The sequence below is a fragment of the Lemur catta genome, chromosome 16 (assembly GCF_020740605.2).
Source record: "Lemur catta isolate mLemCat1 chromosome 16, mLemCat1.pri, whole genome shotgun sequence".
Classification (NCBI taxonomy): domain Eukaryota; kingdom Metazoa; phylum Chordata; class Mammalia; order Primates; family Lemuridae; genus Lemur; species Lemur catta.
In genome coordinates, this window is record NC_059143.1 from 40,252,767 (window position 1) to 40,277,740 (window position 24,974).

Genomic DNA, 24,974 nt, shown 5'->3' on the forward strand with positions numbered 1-24,974 from the left:
CACCCGTAACCCAAGGCCGAGAACATACCATGAAGGCATCAGAGGAGCCATTGCCTGGGAGAAGCACACTGTGCTTTAAAAGTGGGTTCTTCTGACCTGTGTCTGATTGACCCTCAAGTTATTAAACAATTAGAAGCAGCATGGCAATGCCACGAGTTTGTCTATGAAGACGACAAAAAAGGGAACACTTCCAGTGCTCCTCTTATAACCATCTTAGAATGAAAACTTCAATATATGCTATTACGCACTAATTTTTACCAGGAGGGATTCCTACACATTCGGGGGAGAGTCAGGCTTCCTGACCATGTGCAGGAAATGGATGAGAAGACTTAAATCAAACTAGTTTACTGTTCTCCACTGGTGGTCTTTGTAACTAGGATGCCCTGACACTGCTGGATAACATTCATATTACTCTTTCGCTCTCTGCCTGCTCATCGCCCAACTGCATTTGAAGGCTCCAGATTCTTGTGAAATACAAAGTGAATATTATGTGACTACTCTAATAATAAAATTACTGTGAAACCAAGTTCTCCAGGGGAAAAGGACATAATGTTTCTACTAGAAAAGCCACATACTAAAATGCATCATGTCATACAAACATGTCATTAGAAGTGAAAGTTGTAAACCAGATTAATTCATGAACCAGATAGATATTCCACGGTAATCTTTAGCATATGGTGTATTAAATCAATCTTGCTAGTCTGTTCCTTCAACACTGTTTGGTTTGAGGTTTAAAAACATGGGAAATACCATGTATTAGAAAGCAGGCCAGTTAAAGACTAACAAAACAATAATAGTTATTATAACCATTATGCTAGTTATGTGCCCAATTCCCTCTGAGGGGAAGGGAGGAGGTCTAGCCCCAAACCACAGGAGGTCACATCCTATGAATGTATACGTATGGTATTGCCCAGTGGGGGAGGCTCAGGCACGGTCATCCTTGAGTGGTCTCAGTGGCCTGTGCTATCTTAGGGGGTCCTCTAATTTCTTCTGACCAGGAAGAACTATTGGACATCACTGCAAGCAGGAAGGAAATATGGGACAGCAAAATGTATGTGGCTGCTATCTTATAGTCATTTCTATTCTTGATAGCTGGTATCTAATAACTTACGACACTTCCTCCTCTGTCTGCATGCCCAGATGCAGAGGCACTGAACTGTACTGCCTTTGATACACCCAGCAGCAACGAAAGAGTTTTAGGAGTTCACTAGAAGGGCACTGATGTTGCTAACTCCCAAAGCCCCCAACAGCTTCTCTCCTTCACTGGGTGCTCCACCAGCTGAATGACTGTGAGCCCGTGCTGTGTCCCACACATTACATCCTTGTACTTCTAGAGTGCTTAAGAGACCCTCCCAATCCAGAAATGTCTAATGTAATCCCCAGAGTCTGTTGGCAAGGCTTGAGAGGAAAGTTGTGGACTAGATGCCATGAGCAAAATATTTACTCTACAATTCTCTCAAAAATCCATGGATGAATGTATTATTTTTTTTAAAAATCCCTCATTAACGTAATCTGAGTAAGCTTTATCCTTCCTAAGGGCCTCTCAAAAAATGATATTGCATATTACAGGGCAAAAGAAAACAAAACAAGAAATGGTCACTCCCCCACGCCAAACTAACGAACCTTACCGAGCATGTTCCATCTGGGAGATGCAGAGGACAGAACAAGAAGAAGGGGAGTGTGTTCACAGAGAGGTTACCTTCTGAGAGCGCTAGAGCCCATGCGTCACCCCTCAGTGTGCTGTTCTAGTGTTAGTTCAGGACAACTGTTGATCACCAGGAAGACATTATAATGTGATCCTGAGACACAGGCATCGGTCTTCTTCTGAACTGAAAAAAGCGGCTTCCTAAGATATCAACGCCATGGATGAAAAAGACTGCACTGCCTTGCAACTTTTCACCAAGGAAACTCGGAGAATGTGATGGCCATGTGTTAGTGCTTGAATCCCATTCTTACGGCATTAGTATTGCTTACAGTCATTTTCTACAGAATCGTGTGTAATCTCAAACATGTGTCAGGCTATGTGTTCCCTATTTACCAATTATTTAATTAGCTCTGTTTGTTCTTTGAGATACAGGCAATGTAATATTTCTTTATTTCCTGCATTTCAGAATGAGTGGGTATATGCCAAATATTTTCAAGTCTACAGATGTAGCCTATTAATCCATACTGTTTGTTAGGGAAGTATCAGTAACATCAGAAGAGAAAGCTTCTCTTCTTGTTAAACAGACACGCTGCCTTTGTGGACTTTTACCATACTCGGGAAAACCAAACCGAAGCCTAAGAGAATTAAAGTGCGAAGAAGCATGAGCTACTTGGACACCATGCAATACTAAAATTCCCATGCTTAAACTTTTCCTCTGCATTTTCACTTAAGCGCCTGAAGGACATATTCTTTTAAAGGAGAGCATTCTAGAATGTTCTCCCTTAAAGTAGTATCTATATTTTATGCAAATTAATAAAGATCTGCTCTCTCCAAAAGCTGAATTGTCATGTCTACTTACTTCCTGAAAGATTATGAAGCTTTTTCACATTCTGCTAGTGGATTTTGACAAGTACACCCATTATTGTGAAATAAATAATTGATGTAATAGATTTCTTAAAAAGCCTTTTCCTGGGTTCTAAAAATCTTATACTTTTCTGTTTTTAAAGTATAGCTTCTTTATTATTGTCTAGACCCTTCCAAAGGGCCCTGTGGTCTATAAAGGGTTAGTCCACCCTTAGCGTGTGGCTGAGCCCTTAGCATGCTCCACTCTGCCCAGAACAAATGAGTAGATTCCTCCTGTTCATCCGCAACACGACCCACTTAAACCAAGCAAACTTTGTTCCCACTGAGACTCGTGGCTATGCTGCCCACGGCTCACGAATTATGGTTACTTCATATCCTGATACCTCCTTCTTTCCAACTCATTGTGCCTCTCTCCCAGGAAGACTGTTTTGCAAATCAATCGACAAAACTTTTTTTCATACAGAGCCTAAGTATGTTTTCCTCAACTCAAAATTTTGCTCCACCTTCATACCTTCCTAAAAAAAGAAAATTACTCAAACCACAAGTAGACAGGAAATTTGCCATGTAAGAGGATGAATGACCGGTCATCCTTCTTTCTAACCAGACCTCATGACAGCAGAAAGGGGCTTTCCATTTGCCAAACCACACTGAAGTGAAATATGCTTTTCTCACTCTTTCAGTTCTGCACTGCTTTCTTTCTTCTTGTTTTTCAAATTGGCCAAAACTGCATAGATAGCGAACCAAACTTCCCCACATGACCTCTGTCCATAGCTCTCCAAGGTCAAGCTGATGCAACACATTCTTAGAAGCTCAGTTCGCAAAAGTTACAAAAATGGAAACTCTTTCCTCAATTTGCTTCTTAGTGAGACATGACAGCGGAGGGGCTGTGAGATGGCTCATCTCAAGTGTGAAATATATTATTGAATAAGCAGGGAGGGTATTATCAAGGCAGAAATTACATCTGCAACATTTCAAAACACATCTCTTCTCCTTCATCAAAAATGTTCCCACATAAGTGATTCACACCACCTCCCGAAGTCCTATAGGCTCTCTAAGGAGAAAAAAACACTGCAGAGAGCTAAGAGGAATCAACAGTAGCATTATTCTGACACACGATCTTCTCTCAAAGACACCTCGAGTGTTCTCCCCACTGGCCCTCTGGGAGAGATGCTCAGGCCAACCAAAGATGGGTTTGAACTAGAACCAGAGGAAGTGGTGCCCAGTGAAGTCTGAGGCCAGAATGAGGCCCTGGGGCATTACGCCACATTGCTCTTCTGAATGCCAAGGTTGCCAAGGCTGATTCAAAAGGGGGTAGCTGCCTCCCCACCCACCCGGACTCTTTCCTCCTGGGGCAGCTTTACATCCTGCCTAGCCCTTTCCTCAAGGGGAGAGTGCTGGTGGGGCAACCATGTGTTGAGGGAGAGTACCACGATGGACATCACAAAAATGAGAGAGGATGATAGCTCAGGTCATGGCAACAGCATTATTCTTAGGCCTTAACTCACTAGTAAATTTCCTTGGGAAAAAGCAGCAAACAACTTCTGGCCCATCGTGCCCAGGCATCTCCCCTCTTGTAAGTGAGCAAATACTTCCTCTGCTCTGAGGGGCTTCACTTCACAGTGCCACATTCTCTAGAAGGTCAAACTTATCTAGTTATTAATAGTCCCCTGAGAATTTCTCATAAACTAGTCTTTGGAAGACAGTGGCATGTCATGGTTAAGAGCTCAGGACAATGACTGGAATTTGAGAAGTGGTCAATAACTACTATTACACATTATTATACCCCCACCTCACTAATTATCAATGGCTCATCTTAGGAAAAGTTCACTTTGTTCACTGTCTTCGAGTGTGAAGAGCAAGGTAGTTTTGGTCTGTTTAAACCCTTGTTTAATTTGATGGCTCCCAATGGACAAAGTAGCCAAATTTCAGTTTTTTTTGTGACCAAAAAAAGTGATTATGGTGAAGCCAGTGATTATTTCTCTCTGGTTCATTTGTATGCTCATACAATTATGTGATGATTATTTATTGCCAATTGCTGTCTGGTTTTAAGGGGGAAAAGAGGTCCTTCATTATTAAAGCTTGATCCTCCCTGACTGCTGGCATCAGAATCGGCATTGCCGTGACTCACCCATTATGCTGTCTGTCCCGTTGGCAGGAGGCGTACAGGAAGAGGTGCTGTAATGGTTTGTACCACTACGATGGAAAGTGGACATCGGTGGAAGACTGGAATTGATGTCTGCTGAGGAGTGTGATGGATAGCTCTATAGCAAGAAGCAGAAAAAAGGAGGCCATATTCAATCATAAGGCATTTAGAGAGTTAGTTTTCAAATACTTCTTTCAGAACTCTCCATTTTGCAATGGACACAGCTTTTAGAATTTCAAACTAGCCAAGAATACATCTTGCTTAGATCTGACATCTTTCATTTTTCAAATAATAAAATACATAGATACACAGTTGGTTTGAGTTTGCATCAAATGTGGGGGAGGATAATGACAACATAGGACATCAAAATGGTCACAATCTCTAAATCTATAAATTACTGTTTAAAATCCTTTTGGAGATTTTAGCAACATAGAAGACCATTCCTACTGTTACTTATTTTATTTTTTTGGTATGACTTATTGATCAAGTGGAAAAGATTTCACTGTATAATGAATAAAACCTTATAAACCACAGGGTTTACAGTACACTTCATCCTGACCTCCTAGGCACTAAATGGCTGAGAGTATCCAGTCTCAAACCTTCTTCCCGCCAAACTGGTTTACCTTTCTGAACCCCAGAAACAAGAACAAAATGATAAATAAAAACTTTAAAAAGCACTAATGACTGAGTATCTCTCTAACACATCAAGGCTATATAAAGCCTTAAATCAATGACTCTACTGAATTAAATTAGACCATGATGAACTGAGAATGACTTATTTTGATTTAAGTTCTTTCCTTATATGTTCTCTCCATTAGCAGTCCACCATATAGCTATGAAATTATTTGGTTTAAGACTTACCTTTGAGTTCCATTATTATATCAATTGTCCAAATAAGCTACATTTCTTGGGGCATATCCCAGTGCTTTTAAGGTGGCAAATTAGTTGCTATCTACCCATCTCCTTGGGAATAAGCAGGTCACTAACAGGGACACAGTCATTTGCAAAGACACACTGAGCTATTTTCCTTTACAAGATAAAAAGAAGCTTCAAAAGTTGTTCTCACAGGCATTTGAATGTGTTACAGTTATGTAAAAGAAAAATATTAAACTAAAATATACTTTTCCTTCATATGTAACATATTACTGGGCTATAGATCTTTATTATATCATTACTGGAGATACTGTTAAAATTATTTAATTTAAAATTAAAGATTGACTATGATGCTGATAGTAATGGGTACTCAAAGCCCAAGCATTTGCTCACAAGGAGTGAAAGCTCAGTCTCTTGGGTGTTGTCCTATTCATTTTCTGAGCCCATCTTGAGTTCTAACTCTTTCTTGAAGATTCCCTTACCACTTCGAATTCTTCCACGATCTTTTCTCTCTGGGTCCCTATGCACTTACATTTTGCACTTGTGCCATTTAACACTTAATTATATGCTGCCTTTCATTTTTTGCTCTTTCAAGTACGTATCTACCTATATTGTAAGCTCTTTAAGGGGGGAGAATAGAGTTCATAGCTCTGCAACCCACAACTTGTGGCTGAATCCTAAACATGTAATTACACTATATGCTCAATGAACAACTAGTTATCAGAGTTTAATAAATAGTGGACTGAACTATGACTTACTTGAGAGACACCTAAACAGTCTAGGAAATGAATCTGTATCTCACAGCTAAGTCTGTCAATGACAGGCGGATGTCCTGGAACATATTACCTCTGTATGTCAAAAACAGACCAACTTGAAAAAAAATTCCAGTAAAAAAGTTGAGATGATGCCCTTAAACCTTTCCAAGGTCCTGAGAATGCCTTTCAATTTTTTTAATTTCATGAACCTCTTTCCTTGACCAAAAAAAATTCCTTACACCACCTGTTAAATTCATGTCTACTTGCCACTTAAAGAATACCCCAAGTAGTCCATGGAATTTTCTCTAGAGAATAATGAGGTGGGCCCATTACACGGCAAAACCAATCTGAAAGACTGGATAAGTCATGGAACACCACACTTAGGAGTGCAGGGACAGAGCTATTTCTCTCTAGAGCTAAACACTGTAATAAAGTGGAAAAATAGAAACAGAATGTGGAAAAAGAAAAATAAGGGGGAAAAAGACATAGTTCGACTTCACTTCTACACAGTACTATTATTCCATGCTTGGTTTTGAAGAATAGACAAACTCCATATTAGTCCAAAGTATGCAAAAAAAAAAAAAAAAAGAAAAGAAAAGAAAAGAAAAAGAACTGTAAAAAAAAATTTAAATAATTATAATCATCAGGAGATGAAAGAGAAACGATAATCGCATAATGAGAATTTTTGGACTCTCTTAACTTTATGCAAAATGGACAGTAATTCAGGATTTGAGACAGGGTTAATACGGAGTTCACAGAATAAAAAGAAAAATTAATCCCCATAGATTTTAGTGGGGAAACCAATGCAATCCACATAAATCAGTTATTTTTAGAGACTCACAGAAAATTAGATGCTGAAAGAAATTAATGAGATTTATAACTAGATTATTTTACAATGAAAAGTATCTTGAAAACTACTGTCACTTAGAGATACAATAAATACGCCACAGAGAATATTAGTGTTATGAGAATAATGTCTCTTTTAGAGGATTTAGGGATCAACCATAAGAGGTCCTCTTAGTCTCTCACTGCAGTTATTACTGTCTGTCCTGCTTGCTACAAAAGGACAAGGGTGACAAGAGTGTGACAAAGTGTTATGGCTTTACATGCCCAGTATTTGTTTATTTTTAATTATGATAACCAATGGTAGTGTATTTAGGGGCTATTTACAAAGTAAGTGTCGGAAATATTTCTATAGCTGTTGTTTTTATTTGACCTATGGGTTGATAAAGATTAGAAAAGCATATTAATTGGTAGCACATACTACCAACATAAGAATAAAATAGTGCTTTGGGCTAAGGCAGAATTTCACAACCTTGGCACTATTATCTTTTGTGCCAGATAATTCTCTGCTGTGCAAGCTCTCCCGTGCACAACAGTCTGCTTACCAGCAACCCTGGCCTCTAAACACTAGATTCTGGTAGCTTCTACCCCCTAGTTGTGACAACAAAAATGCCTCCAGACATTGGCAAATGTTCACTGAAGGGTGAAATCGCCCCCTCCCCAGTTGAGAATTACTGGAGTAAAAGTTTGTGTTATGAAAAAGAAAAGACAATAGAACTTTCTTTATACTAAAATTCCAGATTTCTAATACTATTTCACTCGATCATTCCTAAATCATGCCAGACAGTGAGGACTCTATCCTATTTTTAAAAAGACCTCTGCCAACTCATTCTGAACTTAAATCTTCTACAACAACCAATTCCAAAGCTTAACCCCAGACTCCATTCATCTGAGTGATTCTGTGTGTATATCTGTAACATAGTAGTGATTAGCTGTGGGATTCTATTGTAGACACTGACACTGCAAAGGGGATTTAAAGACTTAAAACTGGTGAACTGACAGTCACTACTGAAATATGTGGATCTTAAGCTTTATAATTATGCATTTTATTATAAGAGGGTATAAAGTGATGAAGGCAATGATGTTTCTAAAATGTTTTACCTTTCAAGATAATACTAACTTGGCCAAATGATGCCCAAAATAATACAGGGAAAGCTCTTCTTTTCCAAACTATCCCTTTGTTCAGTATGGGACTAGCCAGATGCTATGAACTAAAATTGTCAGGCACTATCATTATTTTCAAGTGAAAGGACACCAACTGCTACTGTATGTTCAAACTATTCCCAATCAGTGTCAGATTCTTAAAAGTCACTTCTGTGAAAGATTTTCAGATGGTTAAATACTGAAATTACAATGGTAACTACATCTAATAATTCCATAGTTTCACTATCAGTGAGAAAATTCAATAATATACATTGTAAGAGGGAGCTTATTCATTTTCCCTTTAAAACAAAAATCCTACTCTAAAATTTGCTAACTGATCAGATGAAGACTAAAAATCCTGTGTACAAATACAACTTCTGATCTAGTCTGTTGGGTAACTCCTTCAAAATGATCTTTCTCCTTGGTTGGTAATATTGTTTTGCTTCAGCAAATCTTTTTCTAAAAGGAATGTAGTTGTTTTCCATTTTGAAATTACACTTTTTGTGCATCAAAGCACATTTTAAAGATACTTTCCACGCAGTGGACTTGATTGGGATAAAATCCAATCAGCTAACTCAAAATTCTAGAGCATAGTAAGAAAAGAAAGAAAGAAATATTAGGAGGAAAGAAAAAAAAATCAAAAAATAAACATAAAAATAAAAAGAGAAAAATGAACATCCAATAGACAACTGAAATTCTAATATGTTACTACAGTGCCAAGTATTTTTATTTGTAATTAAAACCTCCCTTCCTCATAGGACACATGTAATTTTGATTATGTGTTCCTAGAGAAATGGAAAATGATGGTGGAGAAATAAAAATGTTAGCTAAAAGAAATTCTAGTATGATAATAGTTGATAATTCTCTAAACTTTCACTCTAGTATCTTCAAGTAGGAGGTGGGAGAAGAGGAAATTTGAAAGTAAGTTGTCTGCTATTTACTGAAAATGTGCTGAAATTTGAGATATTTGGGATTCATACATTAGAACTTGGGAGATGATATAAAATGGCCAATTCCATCTCTACCATTGGTCTCTCAGGAATGTACAGGCTAATTAACCACAAAGTATCTCCATCTCTAGGACTAACTAAATAGGTATTTTCAAGATGTCGGAAATCTTAACTTCTGGAATTTTTTTGGTTTTCAGAGCAGGATATATGACATATCTGTATGTCTATAGACTGTATCTGTAGTGGTTGAGCAAAAGAGTGGGAACACCACAAAAATCCAGAATTATTTCCTTCACTGGAACAGAGAAAGAAACATAAATGCTGACAGAGAAGATAAAGTGGCAAATTGCAAGGTGTAGGGATATAAGTACCACTCAGGGTCACTGGATTTGCCATAACCACTTTGTATGTGTAGGATTTGAGGCTCACACATCTTTTAAGCTATATTATTGCATAAGGGACTCCAGTCTCACCTTACCTGTATCTCAGACCTAACTCATGATCTAGACTCTTTTCTCCATTTAATGACAGACTAAAATTCATCAGGGGATTCTGGGCTGTGGTAGAATTTGAGGCTTAGAAAAAAGTCAGATGAGTTGCTTCTTTCAGAACAAAGAGACATACTAGGACAGATCAGTGTAGGTGATGAACAGAGTGGAAATTTTTAGTAGTGAAACATGTAACATTCTAGCACCTAGTAGTTTTCATAAGGAGTGAGGCAAAACAGAATATCAGTGGCAGATTGGGGTATGAATCAGAGTTAAAATACGAAAAATTGGGAATCTGATCTGTGTGGAAACCCCATGGTTGCTCTTGCTGATGGGAGTACATAGAAAATATAAACTCTTTCCTTCGGGTGTGTCACACAAGTCAAAGGGAAATGGAAACGTCCACGTGTGATGCATAAAACCTACTACCATTCTGCCTCTGCAGTCCTTCAGACAGCAACAAAATGACAAGGAACGGCTCTAGCTGAAATTCTGCAACTTAAATACAGTGTGTATTTATGTAGCAAAGGAAGCTGACGCTGTGATAAAGAAAGCACAGAGCAAAACACAATAAACAAATGAACAATGACAAAGAGGATCTGGAAGGGTTTACAAAGGTGATTTGATCCTGTTATGTCTCTGATCAAAGAAACAATACAGTTGTAAGAATGATGGGTGTGTGCCACTTTCGCATTTATTTGCAGAATCCTGGTGTACACGCATGCAAAGACAGAGGACGAGATTTCATAAACTAGCTGTGCTATTCCCATCACCATGCAAGTCCGTCTTACCAAACGTTCGTGTGGATGCAGGCTGCAGTAGCTGCTAGACTGTGGAATATGAGAAGAATTGCCCAACATTCCTCCGTAGCCAGGCTGATTCATCCCACTGGAGGAACTCCAAGGGTCACTGCTGTGATGGCCATCTGTAAAGGACAAAGAAAACCATGACTTTTCTGAGGCATTCAGCCTTGCCTTATAGAATAGGGTTTTTTCATATACTTGAAAATGACTGCCTGTTGTGTATTCATCTTTGTGTTGGTTAGCTGATTACATCAGAAGACAGTCATCATTATTTCTTCCCAAGTGGCACTATGTTGTCAAACAAATATAAACATTTAACAAAGTTAAAGTATTCTTAGTTAAAATTCAATTGGGAAAAAAAAAACAACAGAGCATGTTTCTACATAGAATTATGTCAAGTCGGCATGGCAATTCCTGCGAAAGAAAACATTTCTTAATAAGTCTTCTGACCTTTTTTTTTTCTATAAAAACCAACTAAAAAGTTAAATTGTTCCTAAATTTTGAGGTGAAAATAAAATACTTAAGACATTACAGAGTTGGCAAATTTACAAATTTTGAAAACATATAAAAAAATTAGTAACATCTCATATTTAAAGTGTTGGATTTCATTTTTATAAAATATGGGATAGAATTAAAATTCGAATTAGAATTAAAATTATGGTATGTATGGAAGAGGAGTCTCAAATATAGAGTTCTTAGGTTATTTTATTTTTTGGCATATAGGAATACAGCTATCTTCAACCTTCAATAGTAATTCAAGAAGTACATACATATCATAAAGTGGATATTATGCTACAGATAATTTTGAGAGCCTCTGGATTTTATAAAATTATTTATGAGTTAAAAAGAGGTTTAAAATTATATGGAACTTATATGAAGTTATCTTTTCATATGATGTTAACCTTTTGTTAACACCATATTAAAAACATTCCTATAGATTTTTTTCATTCCCTGGGCCTAGTAGCCTAGAGGTTATTATTAGAGATTGCTATAGTTTGGTTTTGTTTTCTCAAGCCTGGGGGAAAAGACAATCTATGTTATTGCTGAATTCATTCATTTTTCCCTTCTTTCAATAGTTTAATAAAAATTATTGAATACTGGATATATACCAGACCATCAGCTAAGTGTTAAATGTATATCAGGTATTGCTTTCTTGAAAATAAGATTATCTTCACCATAACATTTATTTAATAAAGGCCTTTTGAAAATTTAGGGGATGGGAAAGTGAAATCTGACACCGTATTTCATGAAGCTCTTTTTCACTGAGTTTTTAAATCCAGAAGTTAGAGTTTCATAACAGGCAGAATAGTCTATAGATTTCTTTCTTTAAAAACTATGCAAGCAAAATCATGTGTGTAATTCTGAAAACTTCAGAGTTTTAACTAGAAGATGGAAATTTAAGTTAAAAATAAGAGGCCACAGTATTGAGTTTAAAATATGCCCCAGACAGTCTCCGAATATCTTTCACCTTAATTGCATAATTCTTCCCAGTCCTGAATTCTCAGGGCACCATGTACCCCTCTACCGAAGAAAGCTGACATGAGACAGGATCAATGATGTAATTGTTTCTGTGGTCACAATGTGAAAACACAGGATTTTTTTAAAAGTTATTATTTATATACTATAGCTTTAGTCCTTAGATTACAGAATTTTAAATGTCACCTTTAAATTCAAAGATGAAGTTCAAGATCACTAACATCTTAAATAGATGGCACATATGACAAATAGATTGAGAATATATATCATTGAACAAGAGTCTCCTGAAACATTCTGACAACGTGATACACTGGGTGGCAATACATTTAGGATTGTTAACACAGAACACTCTACTCGATGCAGACGTATAAAAATACATATTTTACATAAATTATGCTTTTCACAGTAAATTAATATTTATCACATCCCATGATCTTGGCATAATGTTGTTTTGAAAGAATAGAATTAGATGTGTGCAAATTAATTGTGCTCATCATAAATGTCAACTCAATTTTTTTTTTTTTTTTGCTTTTTGGGTATTCATATGCAGAAAAACAAATTTGTTCCCCATATTTTGTGTGGTCTGCTAGGGAAAGCAGCCTACTGTTTTCATCTACCTGGCCTCTCCTGCAACGTGCAACATTCAAGAAAGCCACTTTCCCAGGAAGAAAGAAGAAATGTTTCCTTCTGTTGATTTTCTCAATCAAAATCTCGTTTGGGTGATGCGTCTTTGAGGTTGACAACCTCTGTAAGCACCTGTAGGACACTCTCCCACTTCTCACAAAAAAAAAGGGGAGGGAAGCCGATGCCAAGGTAGCTACTGTTGATGGCTGAAAGTGATATGCCTTTTGTCGTGGCACAGAAGGCACCCAAGTGACACAGCCTGCTGCGTCCCTTTGAGAGTTACACCTAGGATGGGTCACAAAGATAAAGGATCGCTGTGAACATGAGCTCCATTATCGTGTAGAACAAATACTCTCTATTCCCGAGGGACCCATTTGATTCAGTTTTATAGATTTTCCATGGAATTTCACATGTGGACTAACAATCTGAAAGAGCTAACATGCTGAAGGGAGAGGAGACAAATCTCCTCTAATCAGAATGACTTTGAGTGTGTCCACTACAATCTAAGTGAGACACCAGGCTGCTCCCCTGGTATTCTCTGCCCCAAGTGAGCTCCTCTTCCTGTGACATGGCCCTTCCAGGAGTAGCATAAAGAAGGAAATCCCAGGGCATGTTGCCAGGGCATACACAAATAAGGTTTTCACAGTCAGGCAAAAAAGAGTGAAAGTTCTGCACACAGGAGTTCTTGCTAAATTCCACATCTAAATTCATGGTATTAACTTGGCAACAAGATCATCACATTTGAAATTAAGTGCCACAGACATATCAGGTATGGAGCCCTTAGGGGCATCCTCCAAATGGTTCATAAAGTAGCTGCTGTCATTGCAAACATCTTGGTCTTTTTCAAAAAGCAGAAAGGGGTTATGTTACCAATGGCAAGATTAGAAACTGTGGTGGGGGGAGGGGAACATATCCATCTACACTTAATGAAACACACTGGACAATTAAAAAACAAATATGATTTACTTACTATGAAGCTGGAATGTTCTATATTTGTCTCCCCCAAAACTGGATCTTTTTACCCTAAAGTAATTAGCATGCTGGGATACAGCTTTTACCAAGTAATATTCCAGTCTTTAGATGGGTCACTTCATCTTAACACCTTGTTCTTACCTACAAATCAGTAAGTGGCTGAAAATTTTATATAAGGTTATATCCATAAGGACATCTTGCTCCCTCTTGGCTAAATCCACAATGGTCAAAACATACACTGGGCTGAAACACTTCTTAACATATACTCATTCTTCTTGGGGATGGTGAAGACGCTAAAATGGCCAGTCACGCACTGAAGACCACCAGCAGTGTGAAGTGGATCAATCTAGTCTTAACTCGCTATTGCTCACGGGGGTTTAAGTTTTTTAAAAAGCCTTAGTATAGTTTCAATTAATTAATTCATTTATAAGGAATTCCATTCCTAAGAAGTACATGACTTCCAAAATTGTGTACTTATCTACTACTATTCTACACCTTTTGCCCCATATATGACATTAAATGGCCCAGAAAGACGCTGTCCAGTGGATTTTTTCCTTACAAGAAGAAGCATCTTACCTTGCATGAAGAAGGAGCTAGGGAAAGTGCTGGTTGCTGGTTTTGAGGAAGGGTAGCCTGGCGAGTCCCTATTGTAGTCGGCAGTGCTTGCTGATGGAGCGTAGACCTGAGGAAAAAGAACCAACTGAATGTTGCCTTCTGCACTGACCAAAGCATCTCAAGGTCCATTACTTTATAAGAAGCAGATACAAAATGCTACATTTCTACCCTAGCCAGTCTAAATCTGATCAAATCCTGTAAATACAGGCCCTTTTAAAATACAGCAAAATTAAAAAAAAATTCTCAGTACATTTGTGTGAATAGGATATAACCAGGTCTGATACTTTCCAGCCATAGACAAGGGTATTGGAAACCATGTCTAGTTGTAAATACACCGTATAGTACCCACAGGGTAGTCCTGTGAGGCAAAGTATTCTTTTTTCTTTTCTTAAACACAGATGGGCCCATGAGCATGTGGAAGGTAAAAACAGAAAGACATACACCAAGCCTCTCCCAAAAGGTAGAGTAAAAATTCTACCTTTCAATTAAAAATATCACTTTTACAGAGAGAGGAGAGAGAGAGAGAGAGAGAGAGAGAGAGAGAGAGAGAGAACACATGAATGAGCTATCCAAACCACAAAAAGTGATAAATATATCTTGGAATATTAAATTCCCATAGTGTCAGCTTTTTGCAGAGATGCATGAACAAGGCCATGAAAAGCCTGGATCTACGTAAGACCACCAACAATCAGTGTGTGCATAGGAAGGGGAGGAGGGAGCCCTCCTTTTTAGTGCTTATTATATTTGTGTGTACAATAAACTACTTAAAAAGTGTGCCAAAAACCTAATTCACTTACATTCGTTTGCTAATACTCATGAGACTTGGGGAACCAGTTCTTTATAAAAATAGCCTGTGTATCTTCTTGTTTATGTTTCCTTTAAACAGGACAGCAGAGTGGAAAAGAATAAATTCATAAGGTACAGTTTAACTTTAATTGGTTTTCACCCTTGCCTTTTCTGCTAAATATAATTTTTTTTTAATCCCCATTTTCTTTTGCTCTCAAAGTTCCTCTCTCCAGATGGTCAGAAAGACTGAAACACTGTCATCCTCTTGATGAAAATGGATACTTTCCTGCCTCCATTTTGAAGCAGGCAGCGGCTCACAAAATTGGCAGTGAGCCTACAGTGATATTCACAGGTCACAGTAAAAGCAAAAGAAATGCACCAATAAAAAGGCAAGTGCAGGGTTACCAAAAAATAACTCCCATTTTCTTTTTTTATAGTGCACATCAAATAAACACCCTAAGAAAAATTATATAATTGCCCTGAGAACACCATGAATCATAAACTAAACCTTAATACGAGGCTTAGGATTGTACAAAGGACAGGTCCACAGAGACAGATGTGGGAAAATACGCATACACATCCATACATCACATAAATGCTACATATGCCCCACGGTGCCCTTGAAAATTGGGAGGTCCTGGAGCTTAAACAAAACAAAAACAAACCAGAGAAGCCCATTCACACTTTAGAAAATAAGGATTTTTCTTAAGTCACTGATGGATATAAACCCTATATTTCATAGGACTTTATATGTAGAAACAGTGATTTGTTTCTATTTCCACAGAGCTTACAATAAAGGGGAAAAAAATTTTTTTTGAGTATTCTTAAGGAACTAAGAATAAAACTAGGCCAGGAATCTAAAAAACAAATCAAATCAATCACCTAAGTTCTGTCAACCAAAACTCAGAATTTTCTTGAGAACTATACAACTAACAGTTTGGGAAATACTGTTAAATATATTTAGAGAAGATTTTGAGAGTAAGTTAAAAAGATGAAAGAAAATTCATCTTCTAGGAAAAGGGGAAATTGAAAATTAATAGAATGAGCACAATACAACCATAATATATCTACACTCTATTAGCCTGAGAACTATTTGGTCAGTCAATATTAATATAAGCTAAATGTGCTATATATTATCCCCACATTTCAGAAATCAGTCTATATTTACTATAAAACTAAAAATAATCTCCGACCCATGTTATTAAATCACCTTATGTTTTAAAACAATTGAAATTAAGTCTTCTAATATATAGTTTAACTTTAATTACATATTCTATTACATTATCCTTAAACATGTATATTATTATGTCCACATCATTTGAGGACATTTTACAAGGTTCACCTTTTTTTTTTCTAATTTGGGTAGAATTACTTGACATTTCTTTTGAAAAATAAGGAAAAATCTTTGGTTAACTTTGGTTATTTACAAGGAGGCTACTTTGACTATGAATTATGATCAAGCTCACATATCTAAGGATAAGATCACTTACCCCAAATTCATAAATATTGTTTGCATAGAAAAGAATATCTACAGGGTTAAAAAGTTTTTAGGATATATTACACCATGCAATTCCTATTTTTCTGCTGTTGTAGCTTTAGATAAGATGAAAGTCTTTGTTAACAGGAAATGGATCACTGTTTATAGTTTTTTTTTAAGGCAATTTCTGTATATTTTGTAAATTTTCCTTATGTAGTAATTACAGATCAGGTACAATGTTATTACCTTTCCATTTATATACTCTGTTACCTCATCTCAAAAAAATTTTTTAAGGTAAGTGCTCTATATTTTTATTTATATAAATAAATATCACATAGAACTATACTTTTTAAAAGTAGAAGGAATCAACAAATTTACTTAGTTCAAACCCTTAACAAACATTCTAAACATAAGAAAATTCAATGGAATGGTTAAAGCAACATTACTCTTTATTTTTCACCATTTGATAGGTACTTTGTTTTAAAATTATAAGATGATATTTATGAAAACACCATGATCATAATATTCATCCTTCCGTTTATTCTTTTTTTTTTTTTTTGAGACAGAGTCTCGCTGTGTTGTCCGGGCTAGACTGAGTGCCGTGGCATCAGCCTAGCTCGCAGCAACCTCAAACTCCTGGGCTTAAGCGATCCTACTGTCTCAGCCTCCCCAGTAGCTGGGACTACAGGCATGCACCACCACGCCCGGCTAATTTTTTCTATATATATTTTTTAGTTGGCCAGATAATTTCTTTCTATTTTTAGTAGATACGGGGTCTCACTCTTGCTGAGACTGGTCTCGAACTCCTGACCTCGAGCAATCCACCCGCCTCGGCCTCCCAGAGTGCTAGGATTACAGGCGTGAGCCACCTCGCCCGGCCTATTCTTTAATATTTTAATCTTTAACAACCTGGATGATCAGTAAGTTGCTTCATTCTTTTTACTCAGTCAACTACTTTGCCAATTTTCAATCAAAAGTCTATAAAATGTGGGTTTCAATAAGGTTTGAATAATGACATTAATTTCTGTAAGAATAGGAAAAGCTCACATTCCTTTTGTTTTCATTATTATTATCCTAGGTATACAGAAAGCTTAATAACAGAATTATTAAATAAAATAACTTTATTTGATTAATAAAATAATAAAATCCTAGATCTCTTCCACGAGTTGGAGTTATTTTTAATGACAAACACCAGAAAATCAGTCCAATCTAAAACAAAATAAAAATCCCAAACTGTAGTACAATGTATTTAAGTGACCCCCAGCAATGAAATATGAGGAAAATCTAATGGGAATCAAAAATCCACACTTAAAATTTTTCTCAGTAAGGTGGCTTAGATCAAGGTGATTGCTGGCAGTCTGATTCTTCCCACAAGAGTAACTAAAGAAGTGTGAAATTTTTGTTGCCAGATTGGAAACAGGGCCATTTTCTCAAAGCTCATAGGCCACATTTCTTTTATTAAATTATTTTTTGAGTAAAAGCTTCATGGAAAACTAACAATACAGTATATTTAATATTCAAAGTGAGCACCATCATCTTTTCTCTTACAATGCTAGATTTAACACAAATAACACATGTAGAAACTCTTGAGTTTAACAAAGCTCTCTAGATAGCACTAAGCCTTGAACCGACACAAGTAAAAACTATTCTCATTTTACAGATTTAATATTTTTTTGCAGTTTGAGAAGTACCACTATGCTGTATTAGCTGTTCCATTCAATGTTCCCAACTATCCGTTCTGCAGTCACCAAGGAAAAAAACAGTATGATGAGTTCTAAATAAAACCTCTGCTTATCAGAGAAGAAGAAAACCAAGCCAGCACACACAAACCAACAAACAAAATCAAGGGAGTATGCCTTCTACCTTTTTCCTTTTGACATTCTCATTTTTATTGGTCTTGGCATATCAGTTTCACTTACAGAGATTTTAAAACAACCATGACTGCCATTTGTTTAGGGCCTCTTGTGGAACAGCTTTTGTGGTAGAATTTCCACATATGTCATTTCTAATCTTAGTAGTGGTCACACAAGGTGGATATTGTTAATAGCATCATTCGTATTTCACAAGGCCGATGTATTGTAGAGAGGTCAAATGTATTGGCCCAAACCATCTTGGGTCTGACTGCTAGCTCTACCATCTATTAGCTAGGCAACCTGGGATCTAGTACATTTAACTCTCTGGTCTTTGGATTCCTACCTGTCAGAGGGAAATGACGATGCTTGCTATGCAAAGTTCTTATGAAAATTAAGTGGTATAATAATATATGTAAAGCAACTACAATGGAACCTGGCACATATTAAGCAAGCAACAAACATCAGGCATTAGTGTTGATGCTATGCTGCCACTGTTTTTATTATGTGGACAGACTTGACTCTGGAAGGTTAAGCTATGTTACAAGTTTTTCAAGAGGTAAAGCAAGGATTTGAATTGGTCATCAAAGTCTGTGTTCTTTCCATTAAAAAACAACTGCTTGCTCTTAGAAGGCAAAAAAGGTAAAGAAAAGATATTTTTAACCATCAACATGAGGCTATGCCCTGGTTATAGTTTATAGAAACAGTCTTTTGGGGTCTGATAATTACCTTTTAAGAAAATAAAAAGTCATAAGGCATGTTTATGGTGAAGTCAGGTGTGCGTTAAGTAACCTGCTTCCTAAAGTAGAAACCTTAACTCTGGGGGCATCAAGAGAAGTGGCTTCATATCATGTATCATGAGAAGTGTCACTACATGGGGTTGGGTGACAGCCACTGAATTGTACAGTAGACATTTACTATTCCTTCACATTCTGTGATTCTGTACATACTACGTGAATATCTAACTTCCAAACAGAATCAGTTCGGAATAATTGAAACAGTATAATTGAGGTTCAGTTCCTTAAAGAGAGTTACTGTATGCTCCGGGATAGGAAGAAAACAGCAAAGCAGAATCATGCCACAGGAGCTCCAGTGCTGGCTAGGCTCACTCAGTAACTCAGACCTTGGGAGATTTCATAAATATTTTCAAAGGTGACAGTGAAACACTCGAATGCCAGTATCATGTGCCACTGCTGATGTCCACAGACCTAGGCATATGTTTCGATGCTTCCCAGCATCTACTGGGGAAACATATTTGTAGGTGATGCATTCACTACCCACGCAACTGGGTTGGGCCCTCAACTTGTACAATATTTTTTGAAGGACATTGGTCTCAGTAAGAAAAATGAATGGCTGAGAGCCAGTGGTACCTCCACATTCAGAAGAGTGAAGATAGACACTGTCATTGTTCTTTGTGGCCAAGTTAAAGGCACTGCTAGCTGATCCATAAAGTAAGGAGAAGATGTACTTAGAAGAGACAGCCTCTGGATAATATGTAAACAGAGTTGGCAGGATAGTAGAAATGACCCAGCTCTGCAGTCAGATCAATTAGGTTCAAATTCCAGCTGTCACAATTTATTGTGAGGACATAACAAAGCAATTTACCTCTCAGTGCCTCAGTTTCCTTACTTATCAAATGGGATTGTTCTTGTTGTAAGGATTAGAGATAATACACGTCAAGCATAATTCCTAATCTGTCACGGCACTAAATACATGGTATTATTATTCATTTATTGTAAGAGCTACTCATTGCTTACACTTATTTTTAACAAGGTGCTATCCAGTGTGGTAGCCATTAGTAATACATGGTGATCTGAATTAAAACTTAATGAAAATTAAATAAAATTAAATATTCAGTGTCTCCATCACAGCAGCCACATTCCAGTGCCCAATAGCCACATGCAGCCGCTGGTTGCCAAACTAGACATCACCAACATATTAACAGTAACCTTCCCACAATTGCAAAAAGGTCTACAGGACAGTGCTAGTGCAGAGTCACGCTTGTCCGTGAGGGGTCCCACTGGGCCATGCATGCCACCCACTGGTGGGGCAGCTGACACAGCAAGGCTAGCTAGCTCATTTAAGACTTGCTGTTCCCTTCAGGCTGAGAAAGCAAGAACTCTTCTGGTGGGCTAGTGGGAAAGGCATGTTCTATCTAGGTATCCCTAGTACATGGTGTACAACTAGTGCTCAATAAATGTTGACTCTATTAAATGGTAGAACACTGTGGTTTAGTTTTATTCATTACTTTTAGAGTCCCATGCACTATTACATATTTCTTAGAGTCCTTTTTTATAACCATCTGTCAACACGCTTGCAAGTCGTGCCAAGCGACACACCATGGAAGAATATCTGTGACCGCAGGTTTTTGGATATGTAGGAAGTACAAGAAAGAAACTCTTAAACTGCAATTTAGTCCTTGGCCCCTAATGTTTTTGACAAAAGAATTACAGTTAGACATGATGTGATTGCTTTTTATGGATAATAAAAGCTGAACAGATTTTTAGCTCTTTCTATCATGTGTTAACATTATCAGTAATTGGGTCCCTCTATTGTGTACACTCTGTTTCTATTATTATTTTTAAAAATCTTTTTCATCACTTCTTTACTGATGCTCTTTTTCCTTTCATGCTACTTCTACACCTGCTGCTCTCTGTCCTGCCTCTTGGCATCATCTTTTTTAAAGCTCAAATGATTTCAACCTCATTTTGCAAAGCAGTAAAAGGAAAAGGTGAATGGGTTTATCCCGGGGCCTGGACAGAGCCCATGCTCCTAACTTCTCATCCAGTTCTCTTGGCATTCTCTAAAGTCCTTCCTGACTCCCTAACTTAAAGATTCTGATGGGCAGCAAAATGGCATGAAAGGTCAGTACACAGATTCAAGTAGCAGAGTTGGGCTAGCGCATTGTAAGGTTCTAGTAGAGGCAGTTAAAGCACATGCTGAAGGCACAGAACAGTCGAAGTAGACAGGCCAAGAGTGCAAACAACCAAAAGCCAAAACCAAAACAAACCACAGGAACAAAGATTATCACCTGATATATTCTCAGTATATGTTATCAAGTCAAAGAATATTTACTAATGGAAGAAGAATCCTCTTTCACTTCCAAGTGATGGTTAAAAGCCAGTCTGCATTATTATCACACAGTAAGTAGAAAATATGTTTAGAGATAACACATAAATGTCTGCAGTATATTGACAAATAGAGGGGTATTTATTAAAAACAGAAAAATTTCATAGATGAAAAGCTGTTAAAATTGTGAAGTTTTTATTCCCTTCTAAACCACTTGAAGTTTTTAAAGAAATTAAATGAATAGTTCTAAATGCCCTAAAACAATTCACAGTAAGAACAGTTTTATTTCCCTAATTGTCTTTATTGACAGTCTTAAAAAAAGAGACTACTTCACAACTATCTAAGCCTAAGCATGTAAAATGTTAACATGCATATGTATGATATTCGTATTTTATTTCTACTAACTGAGCAATGATCCATGTTCACTCCACTAGGTCGCATCACAAAAATATAATACATTTAATACATGAAAAAGAATATGTATATATTTCCCCAAAAGAAATTCCCTGAGCATGTTAATATATTTAGAACACAAATCACTTCGAACATACATCCATACACCGCACCAAAAAAAAAAAATCACATATAATTTTCTCCCCTTCTAAATATCAGCTGAGTCTGGATTATCCATTCGTGAGTAAATTAAACCTGAAGCTAAATCCTATAAGTGAATTTCAGCCAAGAGTTTTTTTGCTTCTCACCCACCAAATTTCCTGTTCCGTGTTAAAAAGTAGCAAAATTGTTAAGAATTTGAATCCCTTTCCTTGTATGTGTCTTTATCGATCAAATTATAGTCCTGAAAAATATCAAGATCTGGAAAGAGGTAAGAGGAAAGGGAGCAGGAGTTGCCTGAGCAGGCAGCGATGGACAGACCGCACAGCCCTGAGCTCCCTCTCAGTGCGCTCGGCCTCAGCAGGCTCGGTGAAGAGACAGCGACAAAAGTGAGCTGCGCGGATTATATACAAGTGCGTGCCGTCTGCATGCAAAGCACACCAAGAGTTACAAAAAAATCCAATGTTCTTTAGGGCTGGGCAGCTCTATCTTGTTTCTTCTTTTTTTCCAAATAAAAAGGCAACGGTATCCCTCCTAGGATTTTTATATAGGTAGCTGCAGTGTATTTTTCAAATCTCTAAATCAAATTTTAAGCTCCAAATAAAAACGAGTATTTGTAGCTTTTGACATGGGTAGATATTTACAAGGGAGAAAAAAAAAACTTGCTTCAGTTAAAAAAAAAACACTTAAGATAGAACCACTAATAATTATGTGACAATAATATTACAACTTAAATCTACATAATGGTCTGTTATTTTGGAAGTTTTCGATATTATCATCGCAACCCGAAGGCAGCAAAACTGCCAGGAGAGATGTGGGCGGGCTCACTCTGTTATGATATCATAGTTATGTTATCACAGATAGAGAATATTGGAGATTTAAAGCTGTTTCTCTATATTATCCTACTGAAATCCTACAATCATCCCAGTGAGGTATACATAAGATTACCAATGAGAAACAAAGAAAAGCAGCAAGTTATTATGGTATCATAGCTTAACAGTCTCCACAACTCGAAAAGGACCTGGTCCCAATGCCTTCTGTGCCCCAAATTCTTGTCACACTTGGCAGGACAATATGATGACGATGATAAGAACAGCTAACAGTTTACTTAGGATATGCCAGATACTATACCAGCCAAATTGTGCATATACTCATTTTGTTTTTACACTAACCCTATAGTTTCATTACCACTGCAATTTTACAGCGAAGGAATCTGAGTCACAGAGAGAGGTTAAGTGACTTGCTTAAAGTCACACAGCTAATGAAGTGGCAAAATTGAGATTCAAAAGCACGTAGTCTTGTTTCAGAGTTTGAGTTTTAATCCAACACAACAGTATCTCTCGAAAGCTAAGAATTCTCTCCCGGGTGTTCATGGACTCCTACCAAATCCTAGCTTTGGAGAGTCCTGGGTCCCAGACACTGCCTGGCCATTTAGCAGCACAGGGCCTGAGAACGCTGTTTTGTCCAAAGGGAAGAACACAAGATCATCTCAGGCAGGGGAGCACACAGGATGTTCTTGTGTGCTACTACAAGAAGCAGAACCATTCATCTGTCTTCCACACGTGAAACTGAGCAAAGTAGTAGCAGGTATTATTAATACACTTGTTTAATCGTACTAGAGACAGAGTGAGGTTAAGTAATCTGCTGAGAGTTACACTCGGGTTTAGTGGTGAAACCAGACCCACGACTAAATACCAGCACACGAAACTGACTGAAAACCACCATATCATTACCCAAAGTATTAAAGTGAAGTGAGAATATAGTCTTGTCTTTGTGTACTAGCCTCTGGCTCCAAATATTTCTTTTTATTTTTACACCTGCATTTCTCTTGCTCTTGGCACTAACAGAGCAGACACTGCATGTTTGCTATTACTTTCAACGTAGTGTATCAGAGAAATGCCCACTGCCAACATTATGAGTACCTTGGCCCTAGCTGAGAGTGCCTTAAACTGATTAAGTTACACCTGGCTAAAGATCTCTCGAAACACTTAATTGCATAAAATTTGGTCCAGGTGAAACCTGACTTCTTCCTGGTTACATTCCTTATGTTACTTGTTCACATGGGAGTTGGCTTCACCACCAGGGTCAGGATTGGCATGGATAAAAGACTACGGGTGCTAAGCATATCACAACACCTAAGCTGTTGCCAAACTTTTATTTATTGAATGCTCATTAGAAATCCAAGGTAATGTTAAGGAGAATCCGACACAGTGTTGCAATTAATCATTATTACTTCTGGTTAGCTTAAATCTTAAACAAATGTAACTAAATTATTTATATTTCTATTTATACCTATCATATCAAATTCATAATTATTAGTTATGTCTAACAGATCACCTCCCATCTCAACATTTTTACCCTGTTGGCAAAGAATTGTTTGGTTTTTTTTTTTTTTTTAGGTGATGAGTGCTGTTTCATTGGGAGGTTTTGGAACGTCAAAATAGTTTTGGTTATGTCTGCAATAAAAAGCTTTGTGACCTCTGAAGGCATTGTTTTATTAACTAAATGAGGGAAGTATGTCTTCTGGATGAAAACAAATTCTATGACTCCATTATAAAGACAGAAATTAATGTTAGGTTAGGGTTAGGGTTAGCTGATTGTTGTTTCTTCTATCCCCCGAATGCAAGGATAGCCAACTGCAGAAACAATAAGGTTAAAAAGAGTATTGTAAAAAAAATGAGCAGGTGTGCTGGGGCTTACGTGTGTGTGTGTGTGTGTGTGTGTGTGTGTGTGTGTGTGTGTGTGTGTGTGTGTGTGTGTGTGTAGTACCCGGCACAGAATAGGCTCAAATAGTTACTAAGTGCATGCATGCATGAATGAATAAACACACCACACACAAGATACACGTCAAACTAAGAATAACATCATAACACAGAGAAAGATAAACATTCATTGGTCCTGCCAGAATAGATTTCAGTGCATTTCACTTCTCAATGTGTTTAGGGCTGAACTTTCTTTAGGCTGTAGAGGCAATTACCTACAATAGTTCACCTTTAAGGATTCTAAGAGCACTATTCCCCAATCCGTTTCCCTCTGAACCCCAGTT

The 24,974-nt window shown here is 37.3% G+C and overlaps 1 protein-coding gene across 20 annotated transcripts in view; it reads right to left on the reverse strand.

Moving 5' to 3' along the window:
- The window catches only part of TCF4 (transcription factor 4), a 339,457-nt gene that overhangs the window by 35,760 nt on the left and 278,723 nt on the right, over window positions 1-24,974 (reverse strand). For all 20 annotated transcript variants that reach the window (XM_045527876.1, XM_045527870.1, XM_045527875.1 and 17 more), the window contains 3 exons: window positions 14,156-14,261; window positions 10,496-10,629; window positions 4,638-4,770 (listed from right to left, as the gene is read on the reverse strand). In XM_045527876.1, the coding sequence (XP_045383832.1) occupies window positions 4,638-4,770; window positions 10,496-10,629; window positions 14,156-14,261 (373 nt within the window). The remainder of the gene's footprint in view (window positions 1-4,637; window positions 4,771-10,495; window positions 10,630-14,155; window positions 14,262-24,974) is intronic.